The following is a 22,994-nucleotide window of genomic DNA, read 5'->3' on the forward strand; positions in this document are numbered from 1 at the left end:
CTCGCCCTGCTCAGAACCCAATACCCCCCCACAGACTGCTGTCACTGTTCACTTTCACCCCACGGCCACAGGCTGTCCATTCGGAAGCTCTCCATCGTTACCTCTCAGGATTCCCACACTTGGGAATTCCACCCCCCAGGTCCCAGCTACCTTGATCAGCTCCTTCGAGTAACGTTTGGACCGACTCATTCAGGACAGGAGGCAGGAAGACAGAGACTGTCGCCGGGCAGTCGCCCCACTGGGCACAACAGACACAGAGCCCAGGGCCCAGGGTACTTTTAGGGTCAACGTTTTAATATTAATTGCTTTTAAATTCTGAAGAAATAATGAATATAATAATTAAGAACATAACAAATGAATCCAGCCTGAATTATATTTAAGACAATGTAAAATAAAAATTTTAATGTTTTTAATGGGAAGAAAGGGTCCATGAAGGCAAAAGAGCCTAGGACCCATGGAAGTTATAATGCAACCCCGTAGTGTCTTCATTAGCTCTGTAGGCCAAATTCCTTGTAGAGTTCCTGGAACATAGTAGGTATTTAATACTGCTTGTGAAATAAGTAAATAAATAAGTGGTCAAGCACTGGGGCTTATATCTCTTGTTTCTCCTGTGGCAGACAAGAATAGAGTACAGTAAATGATAATTAATGATGACCTGTTTACTTGAATGAGTGCTTTTTTCCCCCTAGTAGTTCAGAGCTATCCATATATTTATTCATTCATTCAAATATTTATTGAGTGCCTACTATATGCCAAAGCCCTGCTTCCTTTGAGCGTGTTTGTGTGACATTGCAGAATGTCTACCTCAGTTTTGGGAAAGCAGGGTGTGTCTACAAGAATATAGCCTTGAACTAACTTGCCAGTGTAGAAACTGATCTGAGCCCACCCTCCTTACCAGAGGACTCAAATGCACAGGGCCCACAGGGGAGAAGTGGGTTGAGATCAAACTCTAGATTCAATAACACAACCACATGCCATGCAGCCTCTTCTGTCCTGTTGAGATGAGCTAACTCCATATTTCACAGTATGAGTCACAGTTGAAAATGCCTACAACATCATAACTAGTTTAGTTCCTAGTTCTGTCAATTGCTTTTTAAACAATAATAAAATCAAATCCAATGCTCATGCTGGAAATTTGGATTTATCAATGAGGTACAATGTGAGATGCATGAGATGTTTGGGGACAGAATTGTTTACCATCTACTCTTTTTATGTGATCTTTGAAAACTTGACAACTTCATTGTTCTAATCTTATTTAATTTAAATGAGTTGTACATAATTCAGACAGTGAATAAAGCTAAATTTACCTTGGTACTATGGAAAGGCACCTGGCAAAGCACATTAGTAATGTGTGTATACATGATCGTATAAGGAATGTTTGACATACTTAAAGCAACATCCCACTTTCAAGTGCCCTCAGATATCTTGGCACAGTGATTTCTATATGAGCCCTTAATAGGTGCTGGCTCAGGGACTGGTAAACTGTGACCTGTGGGCCAATTCTAGCCTGCTGCCTGTTTATGTGGCCTGTGAACTAAGAATAGTTTTTACACTTTTAAGTGGTTGAAAAATAAAAGCCAAATATGTTGTGATATGTGAAGATTATGTTAGATTTGAGTTGCAGTGCCTGTAAATAAAATTTTACTGGACCCCAGCTATACCCGTTTTGTGCATTAGTGTGGCTGCTTTTGTCTTATGAAGGCAGAGTTGAGTAGTTCCAATGGAAACCATGTGGCCCACAAAGTCGAACATATTTGCAGTCTGGCCCTTTACCTTGGGACTTGCTGTTGCCTGTTTAGGTACTTGGAATATGTCAGTGAGCAAAACAGAGAGAAATCTCTGCCCACAGGAAACTAACATTTAATAGGGGAAGATAGGCAATGAACATAAGTAAATTATACATAGCATGTTAGAATGTGATAAATGTGATGGAAAAAAATAGAGCAGAATAAAATGGATAGGGGTTTTGGGGAAAGAAGGAAGATATTATAATAAGAGGGCAGTCAGCGCTGGGCAGGGTGGCTCACACTTGTAATCCCAGCACTTAGGAAGGCCGAGGCGGGTGGACCACTTGAGGTCAGGCGTTTGAGACCAGCTTGGCCAACATGGTGAAACCCCATCTCTACTAAAAATACAAAAGTTAGCTGGGCGTGGTGGTGCACGCCTGTAATCCCAGCTTCTCGGGAGGCTGAGGCAGGAGAATTGCTTGAACCTGGGAGGTCAAGGTTGGAGTGAGCTGAGATTGCGCCATTGCACTCCAGCCTGGTGACAGAGCAAGTCTCTGTCTCAAAAAAAAAAAAAAAAAAAAAAAAAAAAAAAGGCAGTCAGGGATGGCCTCATTGTAAAGGTGACATTTCAGCAAAGACTTGAAGTAGGTGAGGGCATTGAAATAGGTGGGTGTCTGGGAAAAGCATCCCAAGCAGAGGAATAATTACAGTTCCTTATAGCGATGTTGTGTGGATTGACAAAATGATACATCTAACTAAGACTAGTACCTGGTACATGGTAAGTTCTAAAAAACTAGTTATTTGTCTTAGCACAGCTGGCTGTAGGTGCTACTTCCCTCTCTGCAGCAGGTTGCTGCTCTGAGTTACTCCCTGTGGGTGATTCCATGGGGGGTCCTGATGTCTTAGCTTTATGTGTCCCAGGATTAGCTATCATCCCTGGGACTTAGCTCTCAGGGACAGAGTTGTCCCTAGAGAACCATGGTCCCATAAGATATCATATCTGTGGTCTGCATAGTTACAAAATACAGATTCCAAGAGTTTGTCACCACATGCAAGGCAAAGGGACTTGCCCCATTATCACACAATGAGTCAGCAATGGAGCTTCCATGCAGTGCTCTACGCTCTTGGACTGCATTCCACGCTCTGCAATGAGCCTGTCCTTATATGTCTTATTTCCTCCAATAGATTTTCAGGTCCCTTTGTGCTGGTATCATGTCTTATTCATTTATATTTCCCCCTTCAAACAAACAAACACAAAATGTAAAAATGAAAACTATTTTTTTTTTTGAGATGGAGTCTCGCTCTGTTGCTCAGGCCGAAGGTCAGTGGTGTGATCTTGACTCACTGCAACCTCTGCCTCCCAGGTTCAAGCGATTCTCCTGCCTCAGCCTCCCAAGTAGCTGGATTACAGGTGCCTGCCACCACGCCCAGCTAATTTTTGTATTTTTAGTAGAGATGGGGTTTTACCATCTTGGCCAGGCTTGTCTTGAACTCCTGACCTCGTGATCCACCCGCCTCAGCCTCCCAAAGTGCTGGGATTACAGGCGTGAGCCACCATGCCTGGCCGAAAACTCTTGAAAGATCTCTCAGGGTTTCATTTGACGATATAATTTCAAATCTCAATTGTTATGTATGTGGATCTGTCAGAACATGTCAATGTGGAATTGATTGTCCTCTGTTCCCTGTGCTTACATAAAGCATGGGGAGATAAGTTATCCTACAAATTAGGGAGCTTCTAGAAAAGACCCAGACACTTACATTTTCAAACTCCTTTATGTTGCAAAGCTCCTGGAGCTTAAAAATGCATGCATGTGTTTGGGCCTTGATGGTCTCTGCTGGCTAGCAATAGCATCAGGCTGTTAGATAACAGATGGCATTTCCAGGGGGAAAAAATCGCCAGATGATGCTAGACAAGTACTGAGGTATCCTTTGGCTTAGTCTGGAGTGTTCCTCAAAGTGTGGTCCACGGACCAGCAGCCTCAGTAATCACCTGAAAACTTGTTAGCAATGCCAATTCTTGGGCCAGGTGTGGTGGCTCATGACTGTACTCCCAGCACTTTGGGAGGCTGAGGCTGGAGGGTCCCTTGAGCACAGGAGTTTGAGATTAGCCTGGGCAACCTAGGGAGATACCGTCTCTACAAAAAATAGAAAATTAGCTGGGCATCATGGTGAACACCTGTGGTCCCGGCTACTGGGGCAGCTGAGGTTGGAGAATCACTTGAGCCTGGGAGATTGAGGCTGTGGTGAGCCGTGATTGGGCCACTGCACTCCAGCCTGGATGCAGAGTGAGACCCTGTCTCAAAAAGAAAATAATGAAAAGAAACGCAAATTCTCAGGCCTCACCTCAGACTCCCTGAATCAGAAACTCTGGGTGTGAGGCTCAGGAGCCTACAAGCCCTCCAGGGGATTGTTTGAAAGCCACTGGCTACTTTTCTGTCCTTACAGATTTCTGGCCAAAACTCATCCTTCTCTGCAAAGTGCCCAAGCTATATGATGGGGTCATCAAGGAGCTTCATTTGCTGCACATGGTGATCACCTGGAAGCAGGATTGATGAGAAATAGTGCTCTGGGAAAAGGTGAGATGTGTACCCCTTTTCCAGTTGGCTTAATACATTCGATCTGACTGATAAAGGTGGGATACGTGTTGGCATGAAGCATGGCCCAGGGCATATTACAAAATTAGATCAGGTATGGAAATAAAGGGAACTTCAAAATCTGAAATTATTACCTCTGGTTGGGTTTTGGTTGTGGCTGGATGTGTACACAAGCTGGGCTGTGACAGGAACAGTATGGAGTCCCAGAAGCTCTACTCTGGTTTGTGAAGGCTGAGATTTGAAAAATCCTCTTGTGAAGCACAGAAGGCCAACTAATAGTAGGTGAAGTGGCTTCTCCAGGGTCCTATGGCACATCAGCCTATGGTAAGTAAGGTATTATTATTCCTGCCTCTCAGGATTGCAGATGTGGTGTACCTTTGGCTGAGGTGTGGGAAGAATAACTTAGGCATGCATCTTTGACCTAGGGTAAAAGAATTGACATTTATTTGCCCCTGACCTGCTCCCAATAGAAAATTTCTGAGCATAAAAAAATGAAGCTTAGGATTTGAGGCCAATGGTTAAAAATATCCTTGTAAAGAAGCCGTGAATTTTGAAGACATATTAACAACACAAGTGCAAATGGACAATAAGAAACTGATAGCGAGCTCTATCTGGCACAAACCTTACATTGGCCACATAACAAGGCAAAAATAAGGATGATCTAATGTCTGACAAGCCATTGACCATGAAATAGGACATTAGCAACATTTTTCAACAAATGGACTTATTATTAATGACAAGCCTTTCCCAAATATATAGTTGTATTAACCTGAGTTCTCCAGACATATATGTATATGTGTGTATATATGTATGTATGTGGGTGTGTGTTGTGTGTGTGTGGAATTGACTTATGTGACTCTGGAGGCGAGAAGCTTCATGATCTGCTGTCTGCGAGCTGGAGATACAGGAAAGCCAGTGGTGTAGTTCAGTCTGAGGTTCTGAGGCCTAAGAAGTTAGGGAAACGATGGTATAAGTCTCAGACCAAGGGCAGATGTTTCCACTCAAGTGGCCAGGCAGAAGGAATGAGTTCTTCCTTTTTCCACCTTTAGTTTTTCTCATGTCCTCAACAGACTGGGGATGTCAGTCCTCATTGGGGAGGACAGTCTGCAGATCCAAATGCCCATTTTATCTGCAAACACCTTGACAGACACACTCACAAATAATCTTTGGCCAAATATCTGAGCTTCTGTGATCCAGCCAAGTTGACGCATAAAATTAACCATCACAAGTCCACCCCTTGCCAACTTGATAGCCATACGTGCCTTGTGAAACCATACTTAACCTCCAAATAAAGACAATAACAAGTTCATAATTCCACATGATATTCCTATCCTGTATACAACAAAATGTATAACCCTTTTCCCAGAAGAGGAGTTAAAGCACTTGAGTGAGGTTTACCCTTCTTGAAATCTTATAACTTAAACATTATGATGTAAAATTAACAAAACTTAAATACTGTGATAAAACAATACATTTTATGTTATATAATAGGGAAGTAAGAGAGGAAAGAAAAAAATATATATGTATTTATATGCACATACACAATTGTATTCATAACAAAATAAGGAGGAAATAATCATGACAATTAGAGTCCTTATTTTTGTAGCTAGGTGTGTGGTCATTGCTGGCATTTATAACTACTTTCTATCACAACTTATTCATATTGCCTTTGCCTTCAGCAAGTTTCTCAATTGGTTGTGATTCTTTTCCTGGTGAAGTGACCCCAGCTTCATTACTGAGGGATCTGGGCCATTAGTGGTTCTGTCTGGATTGTGTTGTAGTTCTCCACTGACCTAATCACAGGGCAGAGTAATAATAAGAGATGCCCCCAGGGATCTCCTGTATGAGAGATATACTCTTCCTTACTCCATTGTGAACAGTTCAATTTCCCTTGGGAGTAAAGATCAGTCACCCCAGTCAGCAGAGGAACTCCCTTTTTCTGTCTGTTGATTCAGAGGCACGAAGAGCCCAAAGTGGCCAGGTGGCAGTTTTAATTTCCAATTCGATGGAACCATTGTTGTTCATTGTCTCCTGGTTGAAGCATTTCTCTTTTTGAAATTAAGACCTCTAGGCAGGCGGAATATAAAGTTGAAGGAACAAGGAAACATTTTACTGGTGTAACTGGAGTAACAATAAGAGGTGCCACTCCTGTTCCTATCCTTTGATTCCTGGACCTGTGAATCCTGGCTATGGGAGAAACAGCACTATCTATTACTTGCTGATTCAGAGCATATGTAGTTTTCTGGGGGAATCTTGCCCAGCTCTGCAAATATTGCCACCTAACTGGTGCTGAAATTGAGTCTTCAAAAGACCATTCCAATATTCTGTCAAATCAGCTGCTTCAGGATAGTGGAAAACATGGTAAGACGAGTGAATTCCACTTTATTTTCTGTGAATGAGTTCTTTGATCAGAAAAAAATACTGTGTGAAATGCCATGACAGTGGATAAGGCATTCTGTAAGCTTGTGGATGGTAGTTCTGGCAAAAGCGTTGTGTTCAGGGAACACAAATCCACATCCAGAGTGTCTATTCCAGTAAGAACAAAGCACTGCCCCTTCCATGATGGAAGCCATCCAGTATAATCAGTTTGTCACCAGGTAGCTACTGATCACCTTGGGGAATGGTGCCATAATGGGAACTCAATGTAAGTCTCTGCTGCTGGCATATTGGACACTTAGTGGTAGCTGTAACCAGGTCAATGTTGATGAGCAGAAGTCCATGTTGCTGAGTCTTTGCATAACCTCTATGCCTGCCACCGTGGCCACCTTGTTTATGAGCCCATTGGGTGATGACAGGGGTGATTGGGGAAAGAGGCTGACTGTTGTCCACAGAACAGGTCACCCTATCCATTTGATTATTAAAATACTTCTCTGCTGTGGTCACCCTTTGGTGAGCATTCACATGGGACACAAGTATGTTCACATTTTTTTTTTTCATCCATACAGAGAGGTCTGTTCACAGATCACTTCTTTAAATTTCTTTGTCATCAATTTTCTAACATGTTTTTTCCGAGTCACTGACCTTCCAGCTAAACCACTGGCATGGATCATGAATTAATGTATACTTCTATGTCTGGCCATTCCTCCTCCCAAGCAAAGTGGACAGCGAGTTGCATTGCTTGAAGTTCTGCCCACTTCAGCAATGTGGGACGATTTCCTTCACCACTATCCTTCACAGATGTTCCAGAAAGGGGATGTAGTGCTGCAGCTGTTCACTTTTGGTTGGTGCCTCTGCATTATGCAGAATCATCTGTAAACAGTTCTGGGTCTTCTCTCTCAGCTGTTCCTAGGGAACTTTGCATGAGGGTATAAGTGCAGGTTGGCAGACGGCAGTAGAGCAGGGGTGAAGACCATGGATATTTGGCCATTTCTTCATATTACTTGCTTTTGCCTCAGGGCCTGTTCAGACCCAGTCCCATATACATCACTTCCATTTGATGAAGGAGTGCTGCTGTGCACACCCAACTTTACGGCTTGGCGGGTCAGATAACATTTCATGATGTGCAGATCAGGCTACATGGTAATTTGGTCACCCACAGTTAAGTGTTCAGCCTTGACTAAGGCTAAGTAGGAGGAGGCCAAGAGCTTTCTCAACAAGACAGAAGTTATCTGTGCAGGACTGCAGGGCTTTACTTCAAAATCTCAAGTGTTAATGGGTCTGGACCAACACACTGAAATGAGAATATGTTGCCTCCAGAATCCAAAGAGGCCCTGTAGGCATTGTGCCTCTTTTTTGGTTGTATGAGGGGCCAGATGCAAGAATTTATCTTTCACTTTGCAAAGGATATTTGGATGTTTCCCATACCACTGTACCCCTAGAAATATCGCTGAGATAGGACTGGGCACGGTGGCTCACACCTGTAATCCCAGCACTTTGGGAGGCCGAGGCGAGTTGATCACAAGGTCAGGAGATCAAGACCATCCTGGCTAACATGGTGAAACCCCATTCTCTACTAAAAATACAAAAAAATTTAGCTGGGTGTGGTGGCGGATGCCTGTAGTCCCAGCTACTCAGGAGGCTGAGGCAGAAGAATGGAGTGAACCCGGGAGGCAGAGCTTGCAGTAAGCTGAGATCGTGCCACTGCACTTCAGCCTGGGTGACAGAGCGGGACTCTGTCTCAAAAAGGGAAAAAAAAAAAAAAAAAAAACAAAGAAATATCACTGAAGTAGAAGGCCCTTGAATTTTTGTTGAATTTATTTTCCATTCTCTGACACATAAATGTTTTACCAATAAGCCTAGAGTAGAATCTACTTTATGCTCACTAGGTCCTCAATGTAATGGATCAGTATGATATCTTGTGAAAGAGAATGTCATCAGTGTAATGGATCAGTGTGATATCTTGTGGAAGGGAAGGTGCCATGATCTCTAAGAACTAATTTATGATGACAAAGGGCTGAGGAGAGACCAGATCCCTGAGGTTGGACAGTGAAATTGTACTGATGACCTTGCCTCAATAAAGCAAACTGGCTTTGTTGGCCTTACGGACAGGTATGGAGAATAAGGCATTTGGCAGATCCATATCTGTAAACCAGCTACCAGGAGATGTGTCAATTGGTTCTAGGAATGAAACATACCTGTTATAGCAGCTATAATTGGAGTCACCACCTAGTTCAGCTTATGATAATCTATGTTATTCCCCAAGACCTATCTGTCTTTTCACAGACCAAATAGGTGAGTTGAATGGGGATTCAGTGGGTACCACTACCCCTGCATCCTTGAAGTATCTTAATGGTGGTACAAATCTCTGCAATTCCTCTGGGAATATAGTGTTGCTTTTGGTTTACTATTTTCCTAGGTAGTAAACCTAAGGAAAAGTGGAAGCCTTTTCCAAATGGCTTCCATTTGATCTTTCCCACCAGGATAGCTCTCACTTCACAAGTCAGTGAACTAGTTTGTAGGTTCTGCCAGCTACTGACTATATCTGTTTCAATTGCGCATTCCAAAACTGGGGAAATAGCCACAGAATGGGTTCAGGGCCACTGAAATAGTTCAGGATCCACTATGAGATGAACATGAGCTAAATTCCACTGATACCTGACTTTCATAATCCACTACTCTGACTGGAGGGCCACAGTGACATTTTGGGTCTCCTGGAATTAGTGTCAGTTCAGAGCCAGGGTCCAGTAGTCCTGAAAAGGTCCAATTATTTCCTTTTCCCCAATGTAGTTACTTTGGTAAAAGGTCAAAGGTCCCTTTGTATAAGGTGGAGAGGTGTAATTAATATAACTTTTAAGTAGTGAATAGGGTCCTTCTTCAAGGGGACCTGACCTCCCCTTCATTCAAGGGGTTGTAAGTGATCTTGTTTGGAAATTGATTGAGGGGCTTTGGCTCTCTGTTTTTATGATACAGGTTAGACTTTGTTCACTTAACCTAGAACTTTTCTGCTTATCCAGATCAAGTAAGAATTTACTAGGTTTGCTACCTATTTTACTCTAGGAACACTGTGATCAGCCAGCCAGTGCCATAGGTTTTATATGTCAGACCATTCAGCTTGCTGCTGTGACTCTGCTGTCCGTGATGGTAACCATGCCCGCCTTGTCTTTGGCAGTTAAGTGTTGCTGCTTGGTCCCTGCCACCCAGGATCCAATTACTCTCACTGCATTTAATTCTTAATTCAGTGGCTGCAGCTTCCACTGTGAGGTGTGGCCTACAGAGAAGAGCAATCACAAGGCTCTTCAGGGATGCTAGGGCTCCTCTCACAAATTTATTTCTCACCGTATTAGTGAAAGGTCTATCTTCTGGACCCTCCCAGTGTGAACGAGCAGGGCTTATGACAAATCCACTCTAAGATTCCAATTTCCCTAAACCATTGAATCTCTTCCTCTACACTAAACCAATGCAGGTGTGATACATAAATTCACTCACTGTGGGCCAACTTTTGGTCCATGTTTCAGCCGATCACTCAACAAAAATGTAGAGCCCTTTCTAATTCCTTGAGCTCAACATTTAATGCAGAATTTCTGCTTAGTGAGCCCAATCAATAAACTTGATTGGATTAAACTTTATGTTCTTTCCACCATTTGCCCAAACCTTATTTTTTTGTATTGAGGCAGGGTCTCACTCTGTTGCCCAGGCTGGAGTGCAGTGGCATGGACATAGCCTACTGCAGACTTGACATCCTAGGCTCAGGTGATCCTCCTCAGCCTCCCGAGTAGCTGGGACCACAGATGTGCATCATCTTGCTGGCTAATTTTTAAACTGTTTTTCACAGAGACGGGGTCTCACTCTGTTGCCCAGCCTGGTCTCGCATTCCTGGGCTCAAGTGATCCTCCCAGAGTGCTGGGATTACAGGTGTGAGCCACCATGCTTGGCTCCAAACCTTTAATATGCATCTCCACTTGTGTTCCCTGGATTTATGACTGTATAAATGAGAAAACTCAAATAGTTGTTTTGGAGTGTAGCACACCTCCTCTTGGGTCACACTTTGTACTTCACCTTTCGGGGCCTGCTGGGACAAATCAGTTATAGGTATAGAAGCAAAGAGAGGTGGTGAGGGTGGGTCCTGGGGTGAATCAGCAGTCTTGCAAGGCAGTTGCCTGGGGTGGGGGCATGACAACTTCCTAGGAAGTTCAGGGTTAATCCCTTTGGATGAGGTGGAGAGGCCACTCCCACTGGGGGTGGGTAAGTGCTACCACTGGTTGTTGGGAGGCCACTTGTTCTGTGGGTGGGAAGGCTGTTCTGCTGTGGGGTGGGGGAGCCTCTTCTACTGGCAAAGAAAACTACCAGAATTCAGGAACTCAATGTTTCTAGCGTCATCAAAGTTTTCTCACATGTCCCCATCCCAATTTGTAAGATCCTATACTTTCCTAGTTTATGTCCTCACTTTAACAGTAGACACCCTGTGAGGCTAGGAGTTTAACTTGTGTTGTATTTCAGCTAGTTGCAAAATGAGATTCTGTTTTTGATTTGCAGCAATCTCAGCTCTGGCTATAGGAAATAATGGCTTCCTCAGGGCACACATAGAAGCCTTTAAGTCATTTATGCAGTGCTCAAGCTGAGAGTTCAAATTCCTGAATTCATTCTTTTCTTACACCATTTTGGTCAGCAATATTAGGTGTAAACAGCCAACCTCTTTATAGTCACCAGTTTTCCCAGAATTTTCTCTCTCTATATATATGAGAGAAAATTTTGATAATAATTTTGAGTAATATAACCTCATTATAGCCACCACGTTTGTTGATTCTTATAAGTGGTTAACTAGGAGTTTCCAATGCAGATATTTTGTATATCTCTATTGCCAGAATATGCCATGAATTATCAGTGCTCTCTTTACTTCTGAAAATAGTCATTAGTATCTTCAAATCTCATCAAATTAGGGAGATAATTCCGGAATCCTGGAACCAATTCAGAAAATTCATCTGTAGCATTTTGTTCCCTTAGAACCAATCTCAGAAACAAACAAAATCTATATTAGGGTTCTCCAGAGAAACAGAATATATCTTTATCTCTCTCTCTCTCTTTTCTATCTATTATCTATCTATCTATCTATCTATCTATCTATCTATCTATCTATCTATCTATCTAATCTGTCTCTGTTTAAATATAAAAGATCTATTGGGAGGAATTGGCTCACATAATTGTGGAGGGTGAGTAGTCCCACGATCTGCTATCTGCAAGCTACAGACCTAGGACAAAAACTGGAGGTGGCAAAGGACCTTGAAAGGGATAAGTTCAGAGGCCAGGAAAGCTAGTGGTGTAATAGAGTCTGCATCTGAAGAAGACCTGAGAAGCAGGGGAAATCATAGTGTAAGTCTCAGACCAAGGGCAGGAGAAAATGGATGTTCTAGCTCAAGCAGTCAGGCAGAAGGGGTAAATTCTCCGTTCTTCAATCTTTTGTTTTATTCATGCCCTCAACAGATTGGACGATGCCAATCCTCATTTGGGAAGACAATCTGCTTTACTTAGTCCGGAGATTCAAATGCTAATCTCATCTGTAAATACTCTTACAGGCATACCCAGAAATAATGTTTAGCCGAATATCTGGACACCCTGTATCCAGTCAAGTTGACACATAAAATTGACAATCACAATAAAGTATCTGGAAATAAAGTAAGAATAGCATGAGGCCAGCTTGATTAGCAAGACCCTTGACAGCAGGTGCTTAGAACATGAAACAATCATTTCAGCATTAAAGTCCTGCAGTCCTCAAGTCAGGATCAAGTCTTAACATTTCACCAAACTCAGGAACATATTTTTAGGACAGATATTAGTTTTTTTGTTTGTTTGTTTTAAAGATGGAGTTTTGCTATGTTTCCAGGCTGGCCTTGAACTCCTGGTCTTAAGGGATCCTACCACCTCAGCTTCTTGAGCATATGGGACTACAGGCATGCACCACTGTGCTTGGATTTAAATTTCTTGCTTGTAATATCAAAAGACAAAAAGTTATACACCATGGAGAAATAGCATATCCTTCTTGCTGAAATAATGCAGATATAAATGGCTAAAATAAGTCAAAGGAAAAATGGCATGAAATTAAATAAAACATTTTTTCTTTGTCAAGAAATAATATTGGAAAATATTGCCAAATGTCCTATGAAGAAACAATAATCATGGCAAGTTATGCAGTGTGGGATGCTTATTGCATAAGTTCATTGAAAGTACAGATGTTTCTCACGTCTCGGCTAATAGCACATTCTAGATTTTGTGTCAGTAGTGGATCACAGGAAGAACTGCGTTCGAAAGCGAACCACTGCAGGAAGGATATATAAATAGTCTCAATTGTAAATGATTTACTTAAAATCATCATTCTATGGGAAAACTGTATAATCTATAGCATTTTTTGTCTTCTTTGGATGAATTCTAAGAAATGCTGCTCTTGCAATGTCATCTATTATACTACAGAACTTGTAGAATCTCAAGGTGCCAGCTGTGAGCTCCCAGGAACAAACAGTTGAACTTGTGTTCCCAGTTAAGGAGTTTGGGCCTTACCATGGGGGTACATGGATCAGATTTGTGATTTGGGATGGTCATAGGCTGGAAGTGGCAAAGGGCCCTGAAAGAGCAAGTTCAGAGGCACGGAGACAGTTGTGAGGCAGGGCAGATGAGCTGGGCGGATGATGGATTCCTGAACTAGGGATGTGGTAGATAACAAAGTATGTTGTGTGAGGGTGAGGAAATGTCAGGAATGACTCCCACGTTTTTGGCAGTGAGTTAGGAAGCAAGGACATTTGAAGTAGATTTCTGGGATATACATCGAAGGCAGAATGAGCTTTCAGCAGAATTTTTGTCTTGCAGCTCCTTTTCTGTATTTTGCTCCCGCATCTGGGTATCCTCTTCCACACATTTTAGGATCTTGGTGCCCTCATCCACGTCTCTGGCTATTCAGCCCTTCCATTCCTACCCAAGCCTAGACATAGGTCCCTACTCTAGCCTCGATTCCTTCAGTGCTCCTATCTCTCTTGTATTCTTTTGTCCCCCACCCTACCAACCAAACATTCATTCCCTTTAGGCTCTGGGTTAGGAAAATAAAATGGTCTGGAGACAGAATATGCCAAAATTTATGGCCTTGTGCTTCCAATTCAATAATTTTATTTGGAGTAAAATCCCCTTCTTTAAGGAGTTTTAATGGCAATTCACCAGTGTTTTATATATAGCTGGAAATTGTAGATAGTATAGCTGTAATTTTAAAATATTATACTAAATATAAGGCTTTTCCTCCTAACTTTGCTAACCTGTTTTCTATCCAAATTGCCTGATTTAGTGATTATAGATGGTCTTTTCTAATATTGTTTGTCTAATCTAAAGAAAGTCTGACATTTTGCCTCCTAAAATGCCAAGAATAAGTTTCTCGAGAAAGATATATATTCTCCTCAAAGGACTTATCTAAATGTTTTGGCATCATTTCTCAGTAAATATGTACTCAGTAGCAAAGAATAAATGAATAGCTTCTTGGGACTCAAGCTGTTAGTAATACAAATAATAGTTACCAGTTGGTGAATGCCAGGCAGCCTACTGTAATTTACATCTGTTATTTCTAATCCTAAAAATAATGATGTAATACAGAGAGTTGTTTGAATTAAACTTTGGATGAATTCTAAGAAATGCTGCTCTTGCAATGTCATCCATTATACTACAGAACTTTACACCACAGTGTAGCAGAATCTCAAGGTGCCAGCTGTGAGCTCCTAGGAACAAATAGTTGAACTTGTGTTCCCAGTTAAGCAGTTTGGACCTTACCACGGGGGTAGGGATAGGGCTCTACAATCATTTTTTTCCCTTTTTGTTTTCTGGGTTTCTTTCTTCAAACTGACTATAGTAAAACTTGGTTTGGTTGTGCAAGAAGAGTACTGTGTTTATTCACATTTATTCAAATTTGGAAATATTTTTATGTAAAACATTTAATACTTAAGCTAATTCTATGAGATAGGCATTAGCCCTCACTTGGTAGAGAAGGAAATTGGGGCCCACAGGGTTAACAAATTAGACACAGAGCTGCTGGTAGAGCCTAGGCCTTTTGACTTCGAGGTGACATTGAGTTAGATCTCCATTTGTCACCTGACTCCGATAAGCCTATGCTCAGACTGGCATATTTTAAAGTGGTATTATGAGTTTCAGGAATTAGTATTATCTCAGGGTTTGTAGCCAATATTCCCCAAAGATTTAAGGATATTTTTCAGATAAATGCTTGCAGGTCCATTTGGGTAAACTTATGGAATTTAAAGGTCACTATGATTGAGCATTCTGGCTTATATAAAGTATTTGTTTACAAGGGCCTGCTTTTTATTTTTGTAATAAAAATCACCCTAAAATCTCTCAGTTTTGTCCTTGAAGGCTCCATGGTCGATAAGTCAGAGTTAGAGATCTCTGAGCGTCAGGCCACTGATTGCTACATATATTTCATGGTAATTGCTAGTTATCCTCACCTCCATTTAGAGGTTAGTTTAGACTGTCCAGCTGGCAGAGTGGCAGGGCTAGACTAATTTAGATTGAGGGGGAATCAGAAATGTAGGAAGAGGGAGATAAAACTGACTTTCTCAGGGAGTGGGAGGAGAGGAAGATGATTTACTAGCTCAAGACCAAGTATAAACAGGGTCACAGTGGATTCAGTGTCAGTCTAAGATCTCCTAAGGAATTTAAGGGGGATGGTAACTAGTCTTGAGAATATAGGGCTGAGTCAATATTGGAAAATTTTTTTTTTTTTTTGCTTTCTAAGGAAGATAGACTATGCTAATGGGAAAGCCATACATATGATGAATTTATATATATTCATTTGGAAATAATCAGGGAGAGAGCTAATCTAGTGTGCATGAAAGAGAGAGAGAGAAAGAGAGAGAAAGAGAGAGAAATTTGAAGCTGGAGATAGGGATGCATAGGGACATGGAGAGGGAGAAGGGGTGGACCATAAAGTGAGGTGCTGCACAGGGGAAGGACCAGAGCAAGAATGCGCTGATAGCATGATTGTCTGAAGGCTGAGAATAGAAATGTTGAGTAAGGATTTTTAACATGTCTGCTGTAGTGATGCACACTTTATTAAGCAAGAGGAAAACATGACCAGTTTCATAATTTATAGTCTTTCATAAAAGAAGAATGTTGAAGACTGGGCGCAGTGGCTCACACCTGTAATCCCAGCAATTTGGGAGGCTGAGGCAGGAGGATCACCCGAGGTCAGGATTTCGAGACCAGCCTGGCCAACATGGTGAAACCCTGTCTCTACTAAAAATACAAACATTAGCCTGGAGTGGTGGCAGGCACCTGTAATCCCAGCTACTCAGGAGGCTGAGGCAGGAGAATCGCTTGAACCCGGGAGGCAGACATTGCAGTGAGCGGAGATTGCACCATTGCATTCCAGCCTGGGCAACAAGAGTGAGCGAAACTATCTAAAAAAAAAAAAAAAAAGAAGAAGAAGAAGAAGAATGTGGAAATTAAGTTGCTAATAATGCAATTGATAATGTATTCTGTCTTTCCACTTGCTTACGAAGTTGAAGAAATACAGTGATTTAGGTTTGAGAAGAGAAAATAATTTGGAGGATAAATTTGGTTTTGTTTTAGGTGACCTACACTTGAACAACAAAGAATAATGAGTACTTCCATTTCATGCAATATGGTGGACTAGATTATCCATTACCACCTCTTCCAGTGCAAAACACCCAGAGGTGCCAGACAAAGCACAACAAGTACCCTTTTCAATGCATAGTCGAATTTATAAGAAAGAAAGGAAAAATCCTAGGGCCAAAACTTAAGGGTAAAATGAAAACTTGAAAAGGTTGTAGGTCTCAAATGCTTGGGGTTTAATGGCTTCACAAGGCCTTAGGTTCAGTGGAAATGAAATTGAAATGCCAATGCATAGAGATCAGAATGTCCAATTCTAAAGCACATCACTCTCAAAAACTGGACTCTGAATGGTTTTCTAATCCATCCTTCACTTTCATTCAATTCTGAAAATCCTTTTTTAGCATGAGAATAAGGTGTTTTGTGGCTTTAAAATATGCTCACTAGTATGAAATAGGTTTCTTTTCTTGATATGTGAATAAAGTTAATGGTTAATGAACAATTTTCTATGATATTTCAATTAAAAATTTAAAAATATCTTCTCCTCAGCTCTAAAAACCTGATATTTTAGTCCTGAGGGATAATGTCAGGCTAGTTAGGACTCTGAACATACAGCTGACTGAGGCACTTGAAAACACAGCAATGATCTCAACTGACTATCAATTTCAGGAAAGAATCTCCTAACCTGTCTTTCAAAAACATTAGCATGTTCCCCCTGCCTTAATGCATCTTTGCTTCTATAACAAAATACCTATGACTGGGTAGCTTATAAATAATAGAAATTTATTTCTTATGGTTCTGGAGGCTGGGAAGTTAAAGATCAAGGTGCTGGCAAGTTCAGTGTCTGGTGAGGGCTGCTCTCCTTCCAAGATGGTACCTTGAATGCTGTGTCCTCATATGGGGAAAAGACTGGCCATTCCCTCCAGCCCTTTTATAAAGTACTAGTCCCATCCAAGATGGGAGAGCCTTCATTGCCTAATCACCTCCTAAACGTTCTCTTAATACTGTTGCATTGGAGATTCAGTTTCAACATGAATTTTGAAGGGAACACAAACATACAAATCACAGCATTTCATTGCTGGTTCTCCAAAATTCATGTCCTTCTCACATACAAAATACCTTCATACCATCCTGATAGCCCACATGTCTTAACTCATTCCAGCACCAACTCAAAAGTCTAAAGTTCAGAGCCTCATCTAAGTATCATCAATGTCAAACGTGGCTGAGAATCAAAGGTGTATTTCATCCTGAGGCAAATTGCTTTCCTGCTGTAAACGTGTGAACTCAATCAAGTTAGGTGTCTCCAAAATACAAGACAGACAGACATTTCCATTGCCAAAGGAAGAAATAGGAAAGAAGGGAGGAGTAATAGGCCCCCAAAAACTTCAAAACCCCATAAGACAAACAACATTAAATCTTGAGGCTTGAGAACAATAATTGACTCTATATCCTGCCTTCTGGGGTGGGGATTGGGCTCCCAAGGCTTCAGGCAGGTCCATCCCCATGACTTCACAGGGTGCAGCCCACACAGCTGCTCTTGGAGTTGGAGTCAGATGCCTGCAGCTCTCTCAGGCTGATGTTGCATGCTGATGGCTCTACAGGTCTCAGGGGCAGCCCTGATCCCACTATGCATTACCCCACTGGGGGCTCTCTGTAGTGGACCCAACCCCATGGCTCTCTGGACATTGACCTAGTGGGGACTCTTTGCTGTGGCCCCACTCCCATGGCTCTACTAGGCATTGCCTTAATGAGGGCTCTCTGCAGTGGCTCTGACCCCACAACTCTATTTGGGCATTACCTTGGTTGTGGGATTTCTGTGGTAGCTGTTCTCTGTCTGGGCCTTGAGGCTTTCTGAGGCATCCTTTGAAATCTAGGTAGAGGTAGCTGTGCCTCCATAGCTCTTACACTCTGTGCACTTTTAGAGTTGACATGTACAGACACTGCCAATGTTTACCACTTGTGTCTTCTAGAGCAGTGGTCTAAGCCACCTCTGGGCCCACTTGAGCCACAGCTAGGGCAGTTGAAGAGCACTGCACCAGAATGTGGGGAACAGAGACTTGAGGTAGCCCTGGGCATGAGCCCCAAGGTCCCACAAGCCCCTCATTTGCCACTGTTCTGCTCTAAAGGTCCTCGAGGCCTATGGACACTCTGGGCCTGTGATGCAAGTGGCAGCCTTGAAGATCTCTGAAATACCCCTGGGGTCCTTCTTGCCTTGTCTTGATGAATAACATTTGATTTCTGTCCATCTATACTAATATCTTTATCAAACGGTGACCTGGCCATACCCTAGTGTTCTCTTCCTAATACACCTTTTTATTCTTTACATGACCAGGTGAGAATTTTCCAAATCTAAGTTTTGCTACCCTTCTGATGATAAATTCTTTTTTTTTTTCTGAGACAGAGTCTTGCTCTGTTGTCCAGGCTGCAGTGCAGCAGCATGATCATCATGGCTGACTGCAACCTCCATCTCCCAGGTTCAAGCAATTCTCATACCTCAACCTCCCCAGAAACTGGGATTACAAACATGTGCCACCATGCCTGGCTAATTTTTGTATTTTTTAGTAGAGAAGGGGTTTCGCCATGTTGGCCAGGCTGGTCTCGAACTCCTGTGCTCAAGTGATCCACCTGCCTCGGCTTCCCAAAGTGCTGGGATTACGGGCGTAACACAAAATCTCTACTAGCTTGTTCACATAATAACAATTGCTGCTGGGTGCCCCTAACATTACAGAAATTGTGTCAATGACTTGCTCTGCTTTTTCTCTGCGTATAACATCGTCGCTAATGTTGTGGTTGTTATTAACCTTTTTAGCTATAGTGTGACGTGCACCTATTTTTTTTGCTAAGAGGGTTGCAACTTTGAATAATATTTCTTATAGTTTTTTCTTTTCTCTGTCTTTAGGGTTAAAATAATGCTTTCTTCCTGGAAGGCATTATTTGCCCTTGTTATGAAAACAATTCACTGGTGTTTGGAGATTGTTGGAAAAGTTTTGATGACCTCCTGCCACTAGTTGGTAAAATTTCATAACAATTGATATCATTAGGGCCAGAGATAAATGCATCAAGAGCCCAATAAAATTCATTGTTTGGATAAAGGATTCATTGTCCTACTTCCTGTTTATACTTCCCACTTTTAGCTGCGTGGGAAAAATCATTTTACCCACAGAGTCACTTATCCCAGCAAATGCAGATTTATTTAAAAAATTAGTACTAGAGTCCTGTTTGCTATTTATACTTCCAGTTATTTTGAGTTATATAATTTATAATGCTGATTTCAGCACTATGACTACACTAAAACCAGATTTGAACTATATACCCATTTTTGTGAATTGGGATCTAAGGCAGCAGAATAGAAATAATAAAAATTTATATTTCAGGCCAGGGCAGCCGGGAAGCAGGTAGGGCAGTGTTACTCAGCAGCTCCTGGGGCATCGCTCGGGTACGCTCCAGGCCGTCGCAGCCACTGCCCTGATCGGCCAGGGGCCGCGATACTGGTTGCTCGCGGTGTGAGCAGAATTCAATGTGTATCACTGCCGCGAAGATGGAGGGGCTTTGTCCGTGTACCGTGACCGCAGCACTGGGGAAGCGATCCGCTACCAGAATGAAATGGGTTTCGCTGTGTTGCCCAAGGGGTTCTCGAACTCCTGGCATCAAGCTATCCTCCTGCCTCGGCATCTCAGTGTTGGGATTACAGATGTGAGCCACAGTGTCCGCCCCATTTAGACTCCTATTATGGCTGCAGCTTCCATTGCCAATATTGTAAAAAGTTCTCTAGGTCCAGTTGGCTTGGATAAAATGCTTGTGGATGATATTGGTGATGTAACCATTACTAACGATGGTGCAACCATCCTGAAGTTACTGGAAGTTGAACATCCTGCAGCTAAAGTTCTTTGTGAGCTGGCTGATCTGCAAGACAAAGAAGTTGGAGATGGAACTACGTCAGTGGTTATTACTGCTGCAGAACTCCTAAAAAATGCAGATGAATTAGTCAGACAGAAAATTCATCCCACATCAGTTATTAGTAGCTATCGACTTGCTTGCAAGGAAGCAGTGTGTTATATCAATGAAAACCTAATTGTTAACAGAGACGAACTGGGAAGAGATTGCCTGATTAATGCTGCTAAGACATCCATGTCTTCCAAAATCATTGGAATAAATGGTGATTTCTTTGCTAACATGATAGTAGATGCTGTACTTGCTATTAAATACACAGACACAAGAGGCCAGCCACGCTATCCAGTCAATTCTGTTAATATTTTGAAAACCCATGGGAGAAGTCAAACAGAGAGTATGCTCATCAGTGGCTATGCACTCAACTGTGTGGTGGGATCCCAGGGCATGCCCAAGAGAATCATAAATGCAAAAATTGCTTGCCTTAACTTTAGCCTGCAAAAACCAAAAACGAAGCTTGGTGTACAGGTAGTCATTACAGACCCTGAAAAACTGGACCAAATTAGACAGAGAGAATCAGATATCACCAAGGAGAGAATTCAGAAGATCCTAGCGACTGGTGCCAATGTTATTCTAACCACTGGTGGAATTGATGATATGTGTCTGAAGTATTTTGTGGAGGCTGGTGCTGTGGCAGTTAGAAGAGTTTTTAAAAGGGAGCTTAAACGCCTTGTGAAAGCTTCTGGAGCAACTATTCTGTCAACCCTGGCCAATTTGGAAGGTGAAGAAACTTTTGAAGCTGCAATGTTGGGACAGGCAGAAGAAGTGGTACAGGAGAGAATTTGTGAGATTGAGCTGATCTTAATCAAAAACACCAAGGCTCATACATCTGCATCGATTATCTTACGTGGGGCAAATGATTTCATGTATGATGAGATGGAGCGCTCTTTACATGATACACTTTGTGTAGTGAAGAGAGTTTTGGAGTCAAAATCCATGGTTCCCGGTGGAGGTGGTGCTGTAGAAGCAACCCTTTCCATATACCTTGAAAACTATGCAACCAGCATGGGGTCTCGGGAACAGCTTGCTATTGCAGAGTTTGCAAGATCACTTCTTGTTATTCCCAATACACTAGCAGTTAATGCTGCCCAGGACTCCGCAGATCTGGTTGCAAAATTAAGAGCTTTTCATAATGAGGCTCAGGTTAACCCAGAACGTAAAAATCTAAATGGATTGGTCTTGATTGAGCAATGGTAAACCTCGAGACAACAAACAAGCAGGGGTGTTTGAACCACCCATAGTTACAGTTAAGCGTTTGAAATTTGCAACAGAAGCTGCAATTACCATTCTTCAAATTGATGATCTTGTTAAATTATATCCAGAAAGTAAAGATGATAAACATGGAAGTTATGAAGATGCTGTTCACTCTGGAGCCCTTAATGATTGATCTGATGTCTCTTTTATTTATAACAATGTTAAATGCAATTGTCTTGTACCTTGAGTTAAGTATTACACATTAAAGTACAACAAACTGTAAAAAAAATTATATTTAACATAGGTAAGTAGTAGCACATAAATATAAGAGCATATTCATGAGAAAAAAATGGGTCTCAGTTGATTGTTAGTAGCAGTGACATGACGTGTGCAGCCCTTATAGTGTATATGCATCTTGTTGGAACATTTGAAAAAAGAATATGGCAACATTTCTGTCAGTTGTATATTAAAAATTTGTTCCATCACTTTTTTCTCTACATTTGCCAGAGCACTTCCAGACTCCTTAGTAGATTGTCAGGGAACACCACTGGTTTGTGTACCTTTGAGGGAAGACCACTGCATATGCTCTGCTGCTGGAAGAGGGGATCAGGGTCATGAAGGGAATCGTGGTGGATGAGGGCAAGGATGGTTCCTAGAATTCGGTGCTTTTTATAAAATAAATGGGTTTTTTTGCTTTAGAGCTACTATAGTAACTCTAAGAAGGTGAGAGCAATACTGTTTACTGCTCTTGGGAATACCTTTAACAACCTTTGTTCTCCCCCTAACATACACAAATGTTTATTTTTAGTGGGGCTAACCTTGACCTGCTTCTCCTGATCTCATTTACTCTACTGTATTTTTTATTTTTTTCCACAGTGCTTATCATCTTCTAATATGCTACTTTATTTATTGTGTTTATCATTTATTTTCTATCTCCTTCTAAAATGTAAGTATCACCAGGTAGGGATATTTGCTGATCTTTACACTGATGGAGCAGTTCCTCACACTCTTTAGCATGCAATATTTATTCAATGAATGAATGTACTGAAAGCCAGTTATGTGTAAGCAGTGTCAAATGCATCAACTCATTTTCTTCTCGCTTTGACTTACATGAAGTGGCTAGTATCCCCACGCCTACCAGAAAATGGGGGGTAAAGAAGTTGATGATGATGGTCATGATGATGACGAGGATAATAACATAAGTTGTCACTTGCTATCTTTCTACTGTGTGCCAGTTGATTTATTAATATCACCTCATTAAATCCTCAAATTAGTCCTGAGTGGTAGGCATTTTGATCCTCATTTTATACAATTGAAAACAATTCTGAAGGGGTAAATAACATGCTCATGATGACATAGCTGGGAAATGATTGAACGAGGACTTGAATCTCTGCCCCTGTGGTCCCAGTCTCTGGTTTTCTCCATAAGTTGCCTCTTTTAAGCATCTGTTTTAACACCGTTGATCTGAAAAAAAATAATCTACAGTATGATTAAATTGCTTAATTCTCTGTGGGAATTCGAGATTTTCTTATTCAGATCATTG

At 41.7% G+C, this 22,994-nt stretch overlaps 2 protein-coding genes across 2 annotated transcripts in view; both read left to right on the top strand.

The window, feature by feature from the left end:
- The first annotated feature begins 4,214 nt into the window (after positions 1-4,214).
- Positions 4,215-22,994, top strand: part of TNFSF4 (TNF superfamily member 4) — a 218,402-nt gene continuing 199,622 nt past the window's right edge. Inside the window, exon 1 of the mRNA XM_050767981.1 lies at positions 4,215-4,303. The gene's annotated coding sequence lies outside the window, so the exon portion shown is untranslated. The remainder of the gene's footprint in view (positions 4,304-22,994) is intronic.
- On the top strand, positions 4,303-21,740 carry LOC126941365 (T-complex protein 1 subunit alpha-like). The gene is given in 2 exon segments (XM_050767886.1): positions 4,303-21,438; positions 21,440-21,740. Coding segments are annotated over 2 exon segments (1,605 nt in total). The 5' UTR covers positions 4,303-20,038; the 3' UTR covers positions 21,645-21,740.

Source organism: Macaca thibetana, chromosome 1 (assembly GCF_024542745.1).
Source record: "Macaca thibetana thibetana isolate TM-01 chromosome 1, ASM2454274v1, whole genome shotgun sequence".
Lineage (NCBI taxonomy): Eukaryota > Metazoa > Chordata > Mammalia > Primates > Cercopithecidae > Macaca > Macaca thibetana.